The sequence below is a fragment of the Ciconia boyciana genome, chromosome 2 (genome assembly GCF_034638445.1).
Source record: "Ciconia boyciana chromosome 2, ASM3463844v1, whole genome shotgun sequence".
NCBI classification, from domain to species: domain Eukaryota; kingdom Metazoa; phylum Chordata; class Aves; order Ciconiiformes; family Ciconiidae; genus Ciconia; species Ciconia boyciana.
Window position 1 is genome coordinate 4,740,484 of NC_132935.1, and position 17,209 is coordinate 4,757,692.

General features: G+C 36.3%; 1 protein-coding gene across 8 annotated transcripts in view; it reads left to right on the forward strand.

Annotated features, from left to right (window-relative positions):
• The window catches only part of PTK2 (protein tyrosine kinase 2), a 232,081-nt gene that overhangs the window by 159,114 nt on the left and 55,758 nt on the right, over positions 1 to 17,209 (forward strand). For all 8 annotated transcript variants that reach the window (XM_072851822.1, XM_072851825.1, XM_072851823.1 and 5 more), the window contains 2 exons: positions 13,404 to 13,460; positions 15,932 to 16,029. In XM_072851822.1, coding sequence (XP_072707923.1) covers positions 13,404 to 13,460; positions 15,932 to 16,029 — 155 coding nt within the window. The remainder of the gene's footprint in view (positions 1 to 13,403; positions 13,461 to 15,931; positions 16,030 to 17,209) is intronic.

The window sequence follows — 17,209 nt, forward strand, 5'->3', positions numbered from 1 at the left end:
AAAGATACATAGATGTTTAATTAATTTCCTACTTTTCAGATTTCTTTCCCCACCCTTAACCTTTTTTTAAAGATGTTTGAGATTCACCCCTTGGCATAGGAAGCCCAAGTAAACAGACCTTGTGCAAGACAATAGATGAGAGGATCTGGAATTAAAATGTGTATCAAGCTGCAGAGGTGTAATAGAGCTTCATCAGTTACTGTTACCTCTCAGAGTCAAATAGCAGCTCTTCTTCCTTCAGTACCTATCAAGCAAGCATGGTAGATAAGCATGAAGCATGGTCAGCATGTTCTCTCTTGATTCTTACCTGTGTGGCTCATTTTACATGTTAGAAAAAGTTGAAATTTTTTAAGTGATTAGTGCTGTGCTTTTTAATCACTCCACTCACACAAAAATAAGCTAATCTTCAGGACAAAATAGTCATACACCCCTGCCACCTCAAATTTTCACCCTTTCAAGTTTTTGTGAGAATGCTGATATACTTTTACTATTAAAAGCAGTAATAAATGCTTACTTCATGATCCTTCATTGCTGTCACTTTGACTTTGCAAATTTAGGTATCTTTGGCTTGATGCATTATATCTGAAGTACTGTTGTGTGTCAGAGCACAAACTCGCTTCTCCTCTACTCTTCTGAAGTAGTGTTTTGATATTAATGTAGTGAAGTTAGTTGTAATACCATGTAACTGGCGTTTAGGGTGTCACATAAAGGTCAGTGATGGGAAAATGAGAGCTTTGCTGTAGCACCACGGAAGATACAGAAGTAGCTGCACTGGAGATGAGCTGGTTGTTCCAAGTGACTGTCAAGGAAGCTGTAGGGCGCAAAGCTGGCTCCTGATGCCATAAGCAAAACAATCAAATTATACCAGCAAATGTCCCTCCCTTTCTTTCCAATACTGAAATCAAAACCAATTAGGTATTTTTCTTGTATTGTAGTAAGGTTTTGTATCTTTCCACAATGAAATCATTGTGCTTGATTCTTGTTTTTTATACCATGTTACAAACCACTGGAAACACTGACATAATACTGGAACGATTCAAGTCATTGCATTTATCATTCATTCTCAAGGGTTCTTCTTTTTAATAAGGGTACACAGAACACTGGCATACTTTTTTTTTGTTTTGGTTTTGGGTTTTTTGCCCCAAAATTATTTGAAATGCATCGAGTGTGGCATGGATGTTAGTATATTAAATTTAAACCACAAGCGAATTGTTGAGATGAAGTTGTGTGATAAGGGGTTTTCCTCGGGAGGTGCTTTCTGTAAGAATCTCTGAGTCCCCAAAGGAATCAACTTGTTATAAATGAAGTAATACTTCATGTAGATGTGAAGAAGTGTCACTCCTGTTGTCACATGTAACTGATCCATCAGTATGGAACAACAGAGGCAACAGATGTACATAATGTTCAGTTAACCCGAGAGTTACAGGTCAACAGAGTCTGACAGCTGACAGCATCCAGTGCAAAGCCGGCTGTGGGCGGTGCTATCTTGGTTTGCAGAACAAGAGCTTTTCTCTGGTGACATTTAAAGGACTTAGAGCTAAAGGCTTCAAATAAGACGAGCTTTTATAACTCACTGACAGCTGTAACATCCTTCATGCCTTTGATGGTTTAAATCATAAATTAACTCTGCTGTTTGTTTTCAGTGAGATTGCTATTCTTTCTTTTAACCTCTTCCAATGCTGAAGCTGAATAGCAAAAATCTGAGACAGATATTCATCAGGAAAATTAAGCAGTCAGGCATATTTATAGCATTAATACCCTTAGCTCTTAAGGAAAGTTTCACAGTGAGTTCCCCACCACACTTTGGAGAAACCAGCAATAGTCAAAAACGAGTGTGGAACATGATTTGGTGGTCTAGAAGTTCAGGTATTTGTCTGAAGTTTTGTAGGTTTAAAAATGAGCCTGTTCATGAAAGACACCGTGTCTTTCTTTTTGAAATATTTATTAACATACCTTGAAATGCTTCTGGTCTAGTGAAATTAAAACTTGTTCTTTCCAAGTGTTTTAATATTCCAAAACATACAAAGATAGAGGGGTTTTAATATCCCCCCCCCCCCCCCCCCCGCCCTCTAAATAAAGGCCTTTTCAAACTAGTGAAGGGTGAAGTTGGTTTCAGGAACCCAACCAGCAGATTACTGGACCTGAGAGCCAAGAAGCAGCTTCTCTTACAGCTTTGTGTCACTGAATCAGGTTTCACCACACACCTCTTACTGCATGCTTCTTTTTCTGTTTCTTCTGGTATTGTTTGTCTGCCTTGCTTCTTCAGATTATATGTTCCTTGCAGTGGGCACTGTCTTTCGCTGTGCGCGCAAGCAAGACGCCTGCCAGACTTCCCCCATTTTTTAAAGCATAGTAATAATTTTATCCCTCAAATTTTACGTTTGCGCGTGTGTAGGATTATAAATAAGAAGCCAAATTAAATGAGTTGGATTTCAGATTTCTTTGTTATACATCTGATGTTTTGGTTTACGTTACTGTGATTCTCCAGAAGCAATGAGTGTTTTAGGTAATAGATGGGTAGTTCCAGCTTTTATTTCCTTCTCCCTCGACTTCTCTGTCTTTACATTAAAAAAGAATTCTTTGTACTCAGCCAAGAGTATATACCCAGGAAACAGTAAGGCTAAACCACTTGCTGTGTGCAAATAGTGTATTAAATTTGTAAGAAGCAGCATAGCAGTTTACTATAATTTCATTGACTAGATTTCTTCCTGTTTTGCTTGGAGTCCCCATATTAAAATGCTCTACTCTGACCCACGGCAACTTACTTTGGCCAGCAGTTTGTTTTGATATAGCAAACACTAGCCTTAGTAAGGTGATGCACGTATTTCCTGATATACATATTTCCAAAAATAATAATTTACCTAGTCAATTATGTATTAGAAAAAGTTCTTCATAAAATGAAATCAATAAAGCTTTAGTTTACTTGCTCCCTTTTTACATAAATTCTTTCTGACACAGAGTTCTTTGGTTTTTCCTGCCCCATCCTGGCTTATATAAATATGACTAGGAAGAATAAATATGCTTTTGCATCCTTTGGCTAATCGTTGTGTCTCTTTTGCACTAGAGAATTCTGTGGATGTAAATGTTTTTAATCGTAGCTCAAACGTTGCTTTACATACAGTGCTACAGAACATGATATTTCAGGCCCACTTGTTCCAGCGAGTATTGAACAAGCAGAGTATTGAACAAGTCTTGGCAGTGTTAGGTTCTTGGCAGTGTTAGGTTTACAGTTGGACTCGATCTTAAGGGTCTTTTCCAACCGAAATGATTCTGTGATTCTAAGCAGTCACTCTTGGCTTTTAGATATTCAGGTACTGATGAATAAAATAACGTGTTTGTGGAGAGGGAGTTTGTAACTGGAAAGATGACAGTAAGGAAGAAGCTGAGCCATTCTGCAGGAGCCAGCACAAGGCATGTGCCTGGAGGGGGTTTTTAGGCCCTGCCACAGGGTTGGTCTTGCTTCAAAGCGGGTGCTGGTTTTGCAGCTTTAGTATGTGCTTAGTTGGTGAAGGAAATTGAAAGGTGTTTAAAAATATGGTCACTGTTTCAGATATTAAGGCAGGCTGCTCAAGCCATCTGAGTAATATACGCCAGGACACATGCCTTTAATAGGGAAATAGGTATCTTAAAGAGACAATTGTTTCTCATCTTGTTCCCTAGCTGATGTGGCTGTTGTTACTAACACAAGTAGCATTTTAAAGTCAAAAGGGGTGTAGCTGTAAGTGCATGGTAATATGATGGCATAAGCTTCTAATAATGCTGGTGTGCCATTGCCTCTCTATAGAGGAAAAAAAGAACATTTGTTTGCTTATAGTGACTCTGTAAGAAATTATAAACTGCATCCCATGGTTTAGATATATCCAGTAACGTGCCCTGTGAAGGAGAAATCGGATCTCTCGGAGAGAGCTTCCTTATAGGAACTGAAGGATTTTAGCATCCTGAAAGAGAGGCTTCTCAGCAAGTTTCCAGGTTCTGCCTTAGAATCACAGATTTATAGTATAAAGTCATTACACTTAAATTGCATACTGTGGTTAACTCCTGATCATGGCAGTGAAATGGCGTGAGAGTTCTTCTCTAAGGTGCTACTTATGATCAGATCCTGTTTGAAGTAGTTGCCAATTTAGTCATACCATTTAGCTGAAATTTCAATTTGAATGAAAAAAAACCTCATTTAAAGGAGATAGGCATGATTTAAGTGAGATTTTAGCATGCAGAAAAAAATTATATGGTATAGTTCATCTGTGAGAGAGACGTCCAGTAGGTTACCTAGAACAAACTGAAATACAGCAGGAGCCAAAAGTCAAAACGCAAGAAAAAGGAGAGAAAAAAATAATATATTCCCCTGCTTTCAGTATTACAACACTTTAAAAAGTTTTTAGTGAAGGAGATGTCAGCATATGAAAGGACCTGAATGTACAGGTGAATGATGCGGGCTAATCACAAGCAAAGCTGTGAGTAAAGATGGAAAGACAAATACAATTTTATTGAATCACTTCTGCTTGCAAAGCACAGTGCATGCTCTGTTTCATGATTTCTGTGCTCAAAATGAAGGTTTGCCCTGTGCTCAACTCTGAAAGAGTTTCTTGTATTTCCTAGTTCCATTTGAATTAGTCAGTAGGGGAAAAAGGTGCTCTTTGCTTGAGGTTCTAAAGTTGGGGTTTTTTTCATGTTCATTTTATCAAGTCACTCCAAAAAGACAATGCTGAAAAGTGTAATTAAATTTTTAAGATGAAAAATTGTATCTTGAGTGCTTATAACTGTGTCTGCTAGCTCAGTTACATCGTACTCTACAGCTCACTTCTTCTGACAAGAAAGAGTAACAGTCAGCATAAATTACATAGTTATACATTCAAATTTTTAAGTAATTGGAGGAATATAAAGGCTCTGCCATATGGTCACAGGACTGGGAGACATTCAAGCCTAAGGTTTACTGCAGATTAATTTTACAAACCTTGAGCAAGTCATTAGTCTCCAAGTTCACAAAGGGAGTTACTTGCTTCTTAACTCACCCAGCTATTCCGCTGATTTAATAAGATAATATAGTTAAAAATACCCTTAATGCTAATAAATTACAATATTTCAGATTCCCATCACAGTTGAATAGACTGGTGTTGTTATCTTTTTGTATTTTAGACTGACTAAAATGCTTCTTTTTGTGCATAAGAAGACCAGAATGAACCATGATGACAGTTCAAATAGATTTGCTCCATATCAGTGCCTAGGAAGTTACTGCATTGATTTCATGTGATTTCAACAACTGTGGTGTTGGTTCAAGAGTTCTTACCCTGCTATCCTCCTCCTTTGTGATCCATTCATTTGATTTGAGCAGACACTTTTGTTTTGGTAGTAATAACACTGTAGTATGACTAAAGAAATGTGCCATGCAGTATTAGGTTTGGGGTTTTGTTTTTTATGTATAAACATACTTGATATAAAATAAAAGGAGCATAATGCTCATTTTATTTCAAAAGCTTGAAAACAAATAGATTTATTCCTTCTACAGATTTTTTTCAGGGTTTTCCCTCAAACTGGTTGAAGAATGTATGACTAAAATAGAATGGGACATTATCAGTTTCAGCCTTCCAGTGTTGCTTATCTACTCACACAGTCCTAACGGGGAGCTTCAGTAGTAACTGCCCTCTGGCCTGGTCACTTCCTTTCTAACATAGTTTGTTGCATAGCAAGTGATTTGTTCTTTTTTTTTTTTTTTACACACAATAATTTTAGTGAATTCTTAGTATTGAGAAGAGGAACTAAATAAAAAAAAGAAGTCCAGTGCAGTTTTCAGCAGCATTTCTGAGCTTTATGGGCATTTAGGTAGACACCAGTGGTATCCTGCCTGGAAGCTGGTGTGGTATGGTGGGAATCCTTCTAAGTAGTATTCATTTCAAGCAGGAACTCTCTAAGCTCCTGAAAAAGTGTTGGAACGTTTTTGTTTTTGTTTTTGTTTTTGTTTTTTTTTAAACTTAGAATTTTAATAAACTTTCTTTTGTAGCTAGACTTGAAGACACGGTAAGTTTAAGACAAAGCAGTCTTCCATTTAGTCTGGCAGAATAGTTGAACAAACTTTAGACAGTAAATCATAAAGGCAGAGTTTGAAATGCAGAAGACAAGTTGGACTGAGGATCACAGGGCATTGGACATGTACATGATGAATTAAAAACACCTTTGTCATTTTGGTGTGCCCTTCATATGAAATAGGTTCGTCAGGTTTCAGTCAGCTTCTGCTACCCATGTATCAATGTAAGAGTGAAGAGCATTTCAGCATGTCAAGCTTAAATTAGCTTTGTAGCCTGAGCAGACAGGTCAAGAGTTGAAACACCTCTTCCCTTTTAGATAGCTTGCATTGCTTCCAGTGACTCTATACCTGTTCTTCTGTTTCAGTACAGAGTATTGGAGTCCTTTATTTTCATTTCAATACCTTTTCAGGAGTCTCTTAACAAAGCTGTAGTGTTTTTTTTCTTTTCTTTCATACTATGTCTAAAGCTTTTTATGAATGTTACCTCAGGTTTGTGTTCGAATGATAGTGCTGAAAATTGTGCTATGTGATGTTAGGAAGATAAGTCCCTAGGATTGCAGTAATGTGGTATACACAGAAATACTGATACACTAACTTCTTCAATAATTTTGCCCTCTCCTTGCACCACTTCTAGTTTTTAGCATTGAATCTGATTAATGTTCTGTCATTTTCAATGAGATATATATACATTTTCACAACTGCGGAATGATTTCTGTTTGTTTAATCACCCCAGCCGGTTTTATAATGGTACTTTTTTGTTGCTTAGGATACAAAGATAAATCTCACCCACTTGTTTTAACTTTGGATTAAAATTGCCATCTTCGCAAAGAATGGGTTGTACATAGTAGTGCGTTACCCATTAGATTTGCATGCGTGAAATTCAACATGCAGCCTCCAGATTGGACAGTGATCGAACACACTTAATACACCTTTTAAAAAATTCTGCACATTATCCCACAAAATCTGGCCACTAAACACTGCACAACGATGTATAAGATGGTGCTTTTGTGCAAGTATAGCTGCTTTGATGGTTCTTAGGTTTCCAGAATCTATGAAAAGTGTGAAGTTACTTTTATTAAAAGGTAATTGTCCTTTTCCACCGTTCCTCCACTCCTCCCACCACTGACTAGTATGCTGTGCCAGTATGCTGCTTCTGTGCTACTGGGCCTCTCTTTTAACACCTGTACCTCCAGCCTGTATAACTCAAGGTGGCTGGACCTCACTCTTGAGTTTTGACTGGGAAGGACTACCAGCAACAAGATGCGGGTTTTTAGTTGATTGGCTTTTTAAACCACCTCTCACATTTCTTGAGATAGAGGAGAGAGGGAGAAGAGGAAAGCAGAGAGGAGCAAACAGATAATAAGAGGAATAAAAGGAGCAGCTGTCCTCAGGTTCTTAGTGTCGTCTTGTGTCCTTCTTTCTCACCTTGTGAAATAAGTTGTGGCTTTTTTGTATTTTCTCCTACTCAAAAATCTCTCTCCTCCTGATAAGCACTTTGCTAATTAAATGCAGCAGGGTGACTAGGAAAGGGGACAGTGCGGACAGTACCATGGGGCGTTTGCCCAGAGATCCTTGGAGAGCTAGAATATTAATTGACAAGACAGGTCTGCACTGGGGATAAAACTCCAGTGGCAGATTTTAGGTCATAAAACATGTCAGTGTTGTATTTCAGTGGGACAGAGAAACTGTGTTTTTCCTTGTTCTATGTGAACCCTGCTATGTGAAATACTTCTTTTGTGTTAAGTTCTTTTAAGGGTCCAGAAAGTCAATACGTCCATGTTTAAGTCTGGTGACTGCCACTTAAATCAGAATTTAGCTATAGCACAGCCTAGTGGAACTTAGATGGAGAGCTTGCAAAAGCGGGTTACACTTCTGGAGTAGACAATGTCCTCTGCGTTGTCAATGGATGGTATATATAGTTGGCAAAAGCTGACATTTTAATAGATTCTAGTCTCACTTTTAAAAATTGAAATAAGAATAACTTTGCTGTAGAAAGGAATTTGAAGGAAAATACCAAATATGCTTTAGAGTTTCAACAACATTTGTATATCCATTTACGTATACAGAATTGTAATGTAAACCTTTACTTTTATGTTCATTCATTGTAGATGTTCTCTCCAGTCTCTTTTCTTTTATTTCCAAATAATTTGTTTCTGTTTTTCTCTTTCCTTTTCTTGCCTCTTTGTAAAGGAGTCAATCACTGTCAGCATAAAGTAAAGAAAGCTAGACGCTTTCTCCCTTTCGTCTTCTGTTCCCATGAGCCGCCGCCTAAGGGTACTGCACTGCTCTTTGTATAGGCTGCCTTATTAACCCAAAAGCTGAATATACTAACGCAGTTACTGGTTTTTTACTACTTTAGCCTCAGGTAAACAGAGTTCCAAGAATAATTGCATTAAATTTCTGCTACCCCTTTCCTCCTATTGAATTGGATTTTCATGCAGTGTCACAAACTTGCTGGCCCCCATTTTTATGGGGGACTTAGTTTTAAGCATCATATTCTACAATGACAAACACATTAATAATTTCATTTGTATAGCTGTGCAGCCCCTGTATACCCATGGGGGGTTTGGTTAATATATTTTTACTTCATTCTTGGACCCCTGATACAGCATGCTTATGAATGAAATAGAATAGCAACAATAAGCATCAGCTAAGATCACTTTGAATTAAATATTGAATACAGTGATGCTTTTGGCTGCATACTGGTTCAGCATTTGGTCTGTACCAGTTTGGCTTTGTTAGGGGTAAGAAGAATCGGAGTAATAGGTGCATTACTTTTACATTAATGCTCATTTTCCTTTTATTTATAAATAATGTCTAAAGTGCATCAGCTTGTGCTGCGGGTATTGGTGTGGAATAGGGCCACTACCATAAATGCGGAATATGGTGCTTATTTGAACAGCTTCCTAGTAGAGTTGCTCTGTTTGCCACTTGTTTAAATTTCAGCTTTGTATAACTGCAATATGCTCTGTATAATTACTACTTAGATGGTTCCATGTCTTGCTCATGTCTTAGTGATAGCACAGGAGTGCATTTCCTTTGAAAGGGTGAACACCAACTAGTTATCCAAAGTCCTAAGTGTGTGTGAAAAGTCAAATTGAACTGACTCCTCTGGCTGTAGGAGATCTTTCTTGTAGTGAAGTATTGACTTAAACCAGAAATTGGCCTTTTTTAACAATGCACTAAAGCAGTTCCACTCCCAAATTTAATTTTTGTGTAAATTTGTGTTTGAAAGTCATTAACTCTGTTTCATCATACAAGCTTCTTAGAACATATCTTTGTCCCTTGGGTTTTAGGTGAGAAGTCTTAAATTCTGCTACTTTTCTGGTTTCTCTTGAGTCAGGTATATAATATAACTGCAGTCTGAATACTTTTGGATTACTCATGAATTTAATAGTATATTTTCCCCTCCCCCTTCTCTGTCCCTTCTCTCTCCCCTTCTGTTTTTCTCTTTTCCTTGCATGCCACCTGGATCTGCAGATGAAATTAGTGGGGACGGTAATATGTTTTCTAGTCTGTGTGTTACTAACGTGCACTATGCAACTCTTATATCCATATACCACTTAATGCACATTTCAGTAATAAATTTTATACAGATTTTAGTATTAAAAAGCAGTCTGCTTTGGACATTAGCCAATAAATATTGTACTTTACAGGCTGTGCAACTAACACTTTCTGCTAAACTGGAAATGAAAAAGGAAAAATATTTCAGACACACAGGGATGTGGTATTGCATGCGTTTACAATGAGAGTTCTGGCATGATGCAAAGAAGGTTCCTGGGTTTGCAAGAGTGTCCATTCAGTTTGATTGAAATGGTTGTATCACAGGATTTTTTTGGTCAGTGGGTGAGATCAATGGATATAACGTGAGAAATGACTCTACTAAGCGATGGTTTAAAGGCATGGTAGCATCAAAGTGCTCTGTAGTCCACTCCTGCTGCTTGCATAAAAAGAAGCTGTGCAAGATAGATTAATGTAGATTGAATACATGAAATATTAATCAGGTTTCAGCTACTCAAATTGCTAATTTTAAAGACAGATTTAAATGTTTTTCTTCAAAACTGTGAAACTTATTACAAAATACTTAACTTCTCCAGACTCTATAATCTTTTTTGCTAGAAAATATTGACTTGCTATCGTCTGAAAATAAGTTGGGTTTTGTTTTTGTTTTTTTTTTTTAAAAAGAGATTTTTAGCTATTTTTTTAAAGGATTCCATCTGATGTTGGAAAAAATCAAACTGCTACTACTGGTAGTGTATGTATCTTTATTCTTATAAGTAGGAGGTACCAGAAGCGCATAAAAAGCAGTATGCAAAGGAAGGCAATAAGAAGAAATAGAGATAACATCTTGTGGCCTTCCTCTCAGTAAAATGTAAAAGGGGTGTATAACTTTTCATCTCCTTTCTCTCCTTCAGATATAAATCAAAGATAATACTACCCCAATTTCCTTTCTTTTCTTAAACATTAAAAACTCAAAGGACTTTTTTTCTGTCATAAATTCAGAAATTGTATTTTAGATACTAACCCTAGCTTTTTATTGATGCTTATCTTCTTTTATAAATTACAGGCTCTGATAAATGGGAAAAAATCATGAAAAGGTGGTTCAAACAGGTGGTTAAGATCATGGATTAGCTATTATGGATATAACATCCTAGGATGTTTTTTTTCTACCGTTTAATAAATGCATTCAGATTTAGTAAAGCTCCAATTGGCTCATTCACCTGTACCATCAACGCTGTATCTTTGTCCAAAAGCAACCTATTCGTTTTTCCATCTTAGAAGAATCTGGGGTTGACCAACAGGTAAAAAGGTTCAGTGCTGGTTTTAAAATGTGAGAGAGAGCAGCAGTAATGAGCCCTATTTTTAAATCTTAGTTTTTCTAGACTTACCAAGGGCCTCGAAGATAGAACATCTCCTGGAATCGCTGCTTTGTTGTGAGTGTTTAGCTCTTGAAACTGCTGTAGCACATCCTTCTTCGTAAAGCAGCCTGGAGAGCCTTGCCCAGCTGAGTTTTGCTTTAGACTCTGTGTGGGTTCTGGACTACCTCTTAGCAGACATAGTCTTAGCAGACTTGGTAATAGTCTCATACTATATGACTCTAATCGTGGGGTAAAGACTGCATGTGAGAGAGGTCAGTTATCTTTGTTGCAGAACACTTTGAGCACATCACTGTTAGTGCCTTGATTGAATTTTCCTCTAATTCCCCAAAACAATACCAGACATGTATAGGAATTATTTTCTGAATTCTTCTTATAGATTCCTCTCCAGAGTGTTAAATGTGTAACAAAAAATATTTGTTTAGTTAATTGCATACATTTAATTTATTTGGATTGGCTACTGAAGACCCTTTTAGTTTCAGGACTGTTTTAGGCAGTGTATCAAAACCATGTAAAGTGCTCTGTGGTGTTCTGATAATGCTTTTATTATGAATTATCTTCATTAATTTAAGATAGAGAGATGAACAAGCCAAGCCATTTATGACATTTTTGTAAGCACTGTTCCATAATCTAGTGTGACAAATGTTTTGTTTTTTTAAAGACCAGTGTGGCACCAGTTCTAGTTTCCAAACTTTTTAAATTCTTCTCAAATAAGTTTATAATATCTTTCAGTCCATTTTTTTTACATAGATTAAGAACTTCCTGGTATCCTCAAATATTAGCTTGTAACAATAGTTGATATATGTCACACTTAACAAAAGCTAAAAACATCTTACCACAATATTACAAGGAAGCAGAGTGTTTTATCCCCATCACATTGGTGTCACGCTAATGATTTCTTTCAGACCGATGTTTATATTTTAGATCAAACTGGGTCTTATTTTCTACAACAAGAACTAGTTTATAATGTAGGGAGGAAAAAACATACCAAGAAAGAGATTAGTGTCTCTGGAGTATGCTGCCTGTTTAGAATTGTGCACTGTCTTTATAATTAATTGACTTTTCATTAGGTGACTCTGGTTTGCTGTGTCCTAAATAGAAATTGCCTAGCAAAAATTTAAATGGCATAGAATTTCCTGATCTGTTTTTACAAGACACAGTATATTTCCTACAGGAGTTCAAAACTAAAATAGCTTTAATTTTATTTAAGTAGTACAAAGTTAGGATCATAAAACTACATTTACTCACTGAAGTGTGTTGAACTTCAAAGGTTATAGGCAACCTGTAGTTTCCTACTTGTTGAGTATTCAGTTTGTATGAAAATGAAGCCTCTTGTTTATGTATGTGTATAATATATCAGCCTTGCTCTGGTTTCAGAGTTGGCTTAAGTTGGTTGAACTGAGGGCTGCTGCCAAAAGGGATCATCCCATCCTTCTTTCCAGTCTCACTGTGGCTTTGTCCCATTCACCGTTCAGAAACCATACCTCGAGAAATGATGCCAGGGAGTTGTAGGGATATACATATGCTCCAGGGCAGATGGGAGTAAATCATGCCTTTCAGAGGTGGTCCAATATGTGATCACCTGAAACCAACCATGAAAACTGCATACTGGATTTGAAATTACTCAATTTTGAGAACCTCTCTATGCATTTAAAGTTTGTGAGTAGAATTTAACAACCTTGCAGTGGAAAATTATCTCACTGTTGTGAACTGGTTTTGTAACCCTTGGAGGAATTTATCTGACCTTTAGGAAATGACCTATGCACACTGGAAGTTCCTTAGAGCAAGAGAGGGACCTTCTGGTATGACTTGACACCATTTAAAGCATGTTGAGAACAGATGATGTAAAAGTCATAAGTTTTAAACAGAGGAAGAAATACACTATCAGTTTTCAGAAAAATTTGAGAACTGGTTGTTTTCAAACACTGTCCATGAGAGGAAAATTAAGACCAATGCAAGAAAAACGGGTGTAAGGTGAGAGTGTGACCTAAAAGATTTTTATGCTCTAGAAAACTATGGAAAATAACTCACCTTACCACACTGTCAGTAGGTAGATGCTGCCCTGGAACATCTTTACTGTCTGTTCTGCCTTTTTGACATAAAAAACTAGCAAGCTATTATTCACACTTTATTGAAGGTAAAGCAATTTAATCCATTAATAATGTTTTCTCCTTACTGCAGTGGAATTTGCTGTTAAAAAGATTTTCTTTTTAAGTCAACAGTTTAGATGGGTTTCAATTACAGAACTTGAACTTTTTTGAATACAAATGGATCTTCCTTTTATTCCTTGTTGAATGCATCTATATGACGTAGTATAATTGGCACTGAAGGTCATTATCATACCATAAATTATGCATGAGCAAGTTTTATTCATGCTATTGTAAATGCGTCCCAGCAATGTTAAAGTTGGGAGTTGTGACATATCAGCCATGATAAATTGGAGATACTGTTCTGGAGAATTGTCTTCATCTGCTTTTCCCGAAACTCTTCAATTCCTCCCTTTACAGAGACAGATGACTATGCAGAGATTATAGATGAAGAAGATACTTATACAATGCCATCAAGTAAGTATGGTAGTTAACTTGGGAACTTTTCTACCCGAAAGCTTCTTTGGTTTAGCAGGGACTGAGTCTTACATTTCAGCCCTAATTAATATGTGTGCAAAGACAATATTCTTTACGATGTTTTGAAAACTCATAGATTCAGTGTTTTTCAAGTTCAGGTTTTTAAGCAAATAAAACCAAATTCTATTTTGCTGCTGTTAGTGACTTCACAGTGCAATTCCTTTTATGTCTCAAAATGTAGATTTGTTTTAATCGTGATGCTGAACACAACACTTAAGAAAGAATGGATAAGGTTTCGATGATAAGAGCAAACAATTTGGAAAGCTTCTGTGTATTTTTGTCTAACTGTATCTCACCCTTGCTCTATGACAGACTTGCTGCTCTTGAATTCCGTGATAGAGGAAAGTCATCTGTACCGCATGCAATTTTGTTAAAGATGAAAGACTTTAGGAATAAAAATAAAAATTCCAAGTTCTTCTGAGTCTTCATCTTTGAAGTCTAAAAAGTGATGCATTAGCCACCACAAGGATTTTGTCTTATGGCATACTTGAATTACAATATAATCTTAAACTGTGAAGGCTGACTAATTTAATGTGAAAGTCTAGTATACTGATTTTAAAAGTTGTGTCTGCGAAATTACAGTTGCGTTTTGGCAACCAAGGATTTCTCTAGAAGTGGACAATCCGTTGATATGCAGACCTGCAAAAACATCAGGTTTGGTTAGCGTAAGAGGGGAGGATGGTCCTAAACTGGTACCATGTTCTGCTGAAGAACCATGAATGTACGTAAGGATTTCTAGAGTTTACCATGTGGCAGGAATGTGTCACTTCGGTGTTTACAACATAGTTTCCGCTACTGTGGAAAATATTTGAAAAGCAAGAATATATGTTTTCCAGAAATAAACAATGTCTTTTGAATGTCTTGCAGTAAGTCACTACATGATTCTACTAAAATAATTGCAGGATCAAAAAGTACTGTGATAAATTATACCCTTTATTTTTTGTTAACATATTAATGTTGTGTGATTTATATTTTTTTTTCCTAAACTTTTCATTTAAATTCTCATGGAAGCAATTACTTGTGGGCCCAGCCCTGGATGATGCTGAACGCTTAAGTATGCCTTCAATTCAAAGCCCATGCGATGGGCTGTTGAAGTGAAATTCATTAAGTGCTTTGCTGGCTTGAAGTGGACTCAAGTGTTCAGCTCTCAAAGGACTGAGTCAGTAAAGATCACAAGAACAGACCTGTGACTTCTGCTAATGTAAACTTAAAATTGCATCAGTATATTTCTTCATTTTTTAAAACAATGTTAAAAAATGTTTGTCCTTGTCTTGATTTTAAGAAGCTATATCTAAGTAAGCATTTGATTTTTCTCTTAATTGCACTGCAGAAAGCTATGGAATAGATGAAGGTAACAGGAGACCCTTTACCCATCCCTGTATGCTTGCAATTTGGAATGATGTGGAATTTTTAAGTTTACTATTCACTTCCATTTAATAAACATTATTTATTTATAGTTAAACCAGTTAGCTTTGGGATTTTAAAGAGGAAAATGCAGTACTTAAAAAAAGAAATGAAAAAGGCATTTATCACTTTGTTATGCATCTCTAGATGACATTATTTCTGTAGTGTTAATGAAGTCAAAATCATCAGTCATGAAGTCCTAAGCTGGTTGATGATATTTTTTTTCTCTGACTAATACAAGTAGAGGTGAAAACATATACTGCACATGCTTTTCTGCTATTCTGAAATATTTTTCCATGTCTGCTAGAAATTAAATTGCAAATGAAGTAATTCAATTGCAATTGATTAAATGTTTTGCTGAAGTACTGAGCCATTTTTATCAGTAATATTCTCAGTCTATTAAACAACCAACTTAACAAAATTGCGTAAGTTCACAAAACATATCAGTTTTACTTCAATTACACACTGATAGAGGTGTAGTGCACTCAAAATTTTGCTCTTTCATTTTATCTTTATTTGCCATGCTCTTGTTTCTGTTTTTTTTTCTTGCAGTTACCTCTTTAAAAATTCTCCAGGCTCATTTTTGATGGTTCCAAAATCTAAAATACCGCACAGTGGAGTTCTCTTAAACATATAAAGGGATGTGTGCTAAGGCTGTGTTTAATATAATTGGTATTGCCCTAGGCTATTTGTGTTCTTTGTCTTTTACTAGCTATAATTAAGAAGGATTCAATTATGTCTATTGCATTGAAATAAATAATGCGTATTAGTTAATTTAGCAAATTAGATTTCACAATTCCTTTTTCATTGCTTTGATTCAAACATTTGTTTAAGAGGTTTCCACTGTGTGTATACAGCATTTGTATAGGTTGGTGTGCAGCAAATGTTAATCTTAGCTATTCATATGTGAGACATTTGAGTGACTTACTTTGAGTTTCGTATCTTGTGGATTATTTCTTTGGCCTTCATCAGAAATTTGATATTTTAAGTGCATTATATTCTTATAGCCAGAGATTATGAAATTCAAAGGGAGAGAATTGAACTGGGGCGCTGCGTTGGTGAAGGACAGTTTGGAGATGTACACCAAGGAGTTTACATGAGTCCGGTAAGCCTCCCTTCTGAAATAAAAATAAACAAACAATAAAACCTTTCTAGTTAAAAAATAAAATAAAAAAGAAATATATTCCTTAGATGCCTTGGTCTGGGTCTTCCAGAACAAATAAACTTTGACTTTGTAATTTATTTTTCAGAATAATCAGCATGTAGAGAATATTTCCTATGTTTCAGACAAGTAGAAAACTAGCTCCAGAGTAGTTTCTCTGCTCCTATATTCCCATTTTTTTATAGATCGGGAAAGGAATCAAAAGAGCCAAGTAAATTATTCAGGACTGTACCAAAGCCACTGGCTGAGCTGGAATTAGAAGTCATTGCTTTTAACCCCAGCCGTACACTTTCTTCTTTATTTTGAATGTGTCCAAGCATGGTAAGCACACATCCCTTTGGCCATACTCCCCTATTGAGCGTTCAGTGCTTTAGAACCTTTTCCAAAGTTGAAACCAGTATTTATGGGTGTTCAGCCTGACTTGGTTTTAGGTTCAGCGTTCAGTGCAGAAGCTGCCAACTGTGTCAGGATAAGTTAATCTAACTTCTGTGCTGAAATACAGAGAAGAAATTTTAGTCTGTTATGCTGGAAGGGCAGTAGCCTACAGCAGAGGGACAATAATGTTAAACAAATGTGTCTGTTTCTCCAGTGAGCATCTCGCTGTATCTCTCATGAAGAAGCTTGTATGTTAATAAAGTTGCTACTTTTTCCTGAAATAAAAGATACAAAAGCCTTGGGCACTGATCCAGCAAAACCCTGATGCACAAGAGTCACCTCAGTGAAACCAGTGAGGTTGGCGGGACTTGTGTAATTTAGGCTGGTGCTTATGTGTTTTTCTAGACTGCAGCCACAAAGATTAAGATTGCAATTTAAATGGATGAAAAATTAAGTTTGTGGCAAAAAACAAGAGAAAGCTGGAAAATTATTTAATTTCAACCAATTTCAAGCTAATAATAAACTAACTGTGCAAGTGTAAAATCAAGATTTATTTCTCATTTGAAGAAATTAAAAGTCTGGATTTTCAATAGATGAAGTAATAATTCATGTGGAAAACAATCTAGTTCTAACTTCAGAAACAGTATTTCCCAGAAACAGCTGGTTAGTGTCCTGGGCTTGGTGGGTTAAATAAATAAATCTTTAATGCAATATTTAAGCAAATAAATAAGGATAAACCTTATATATT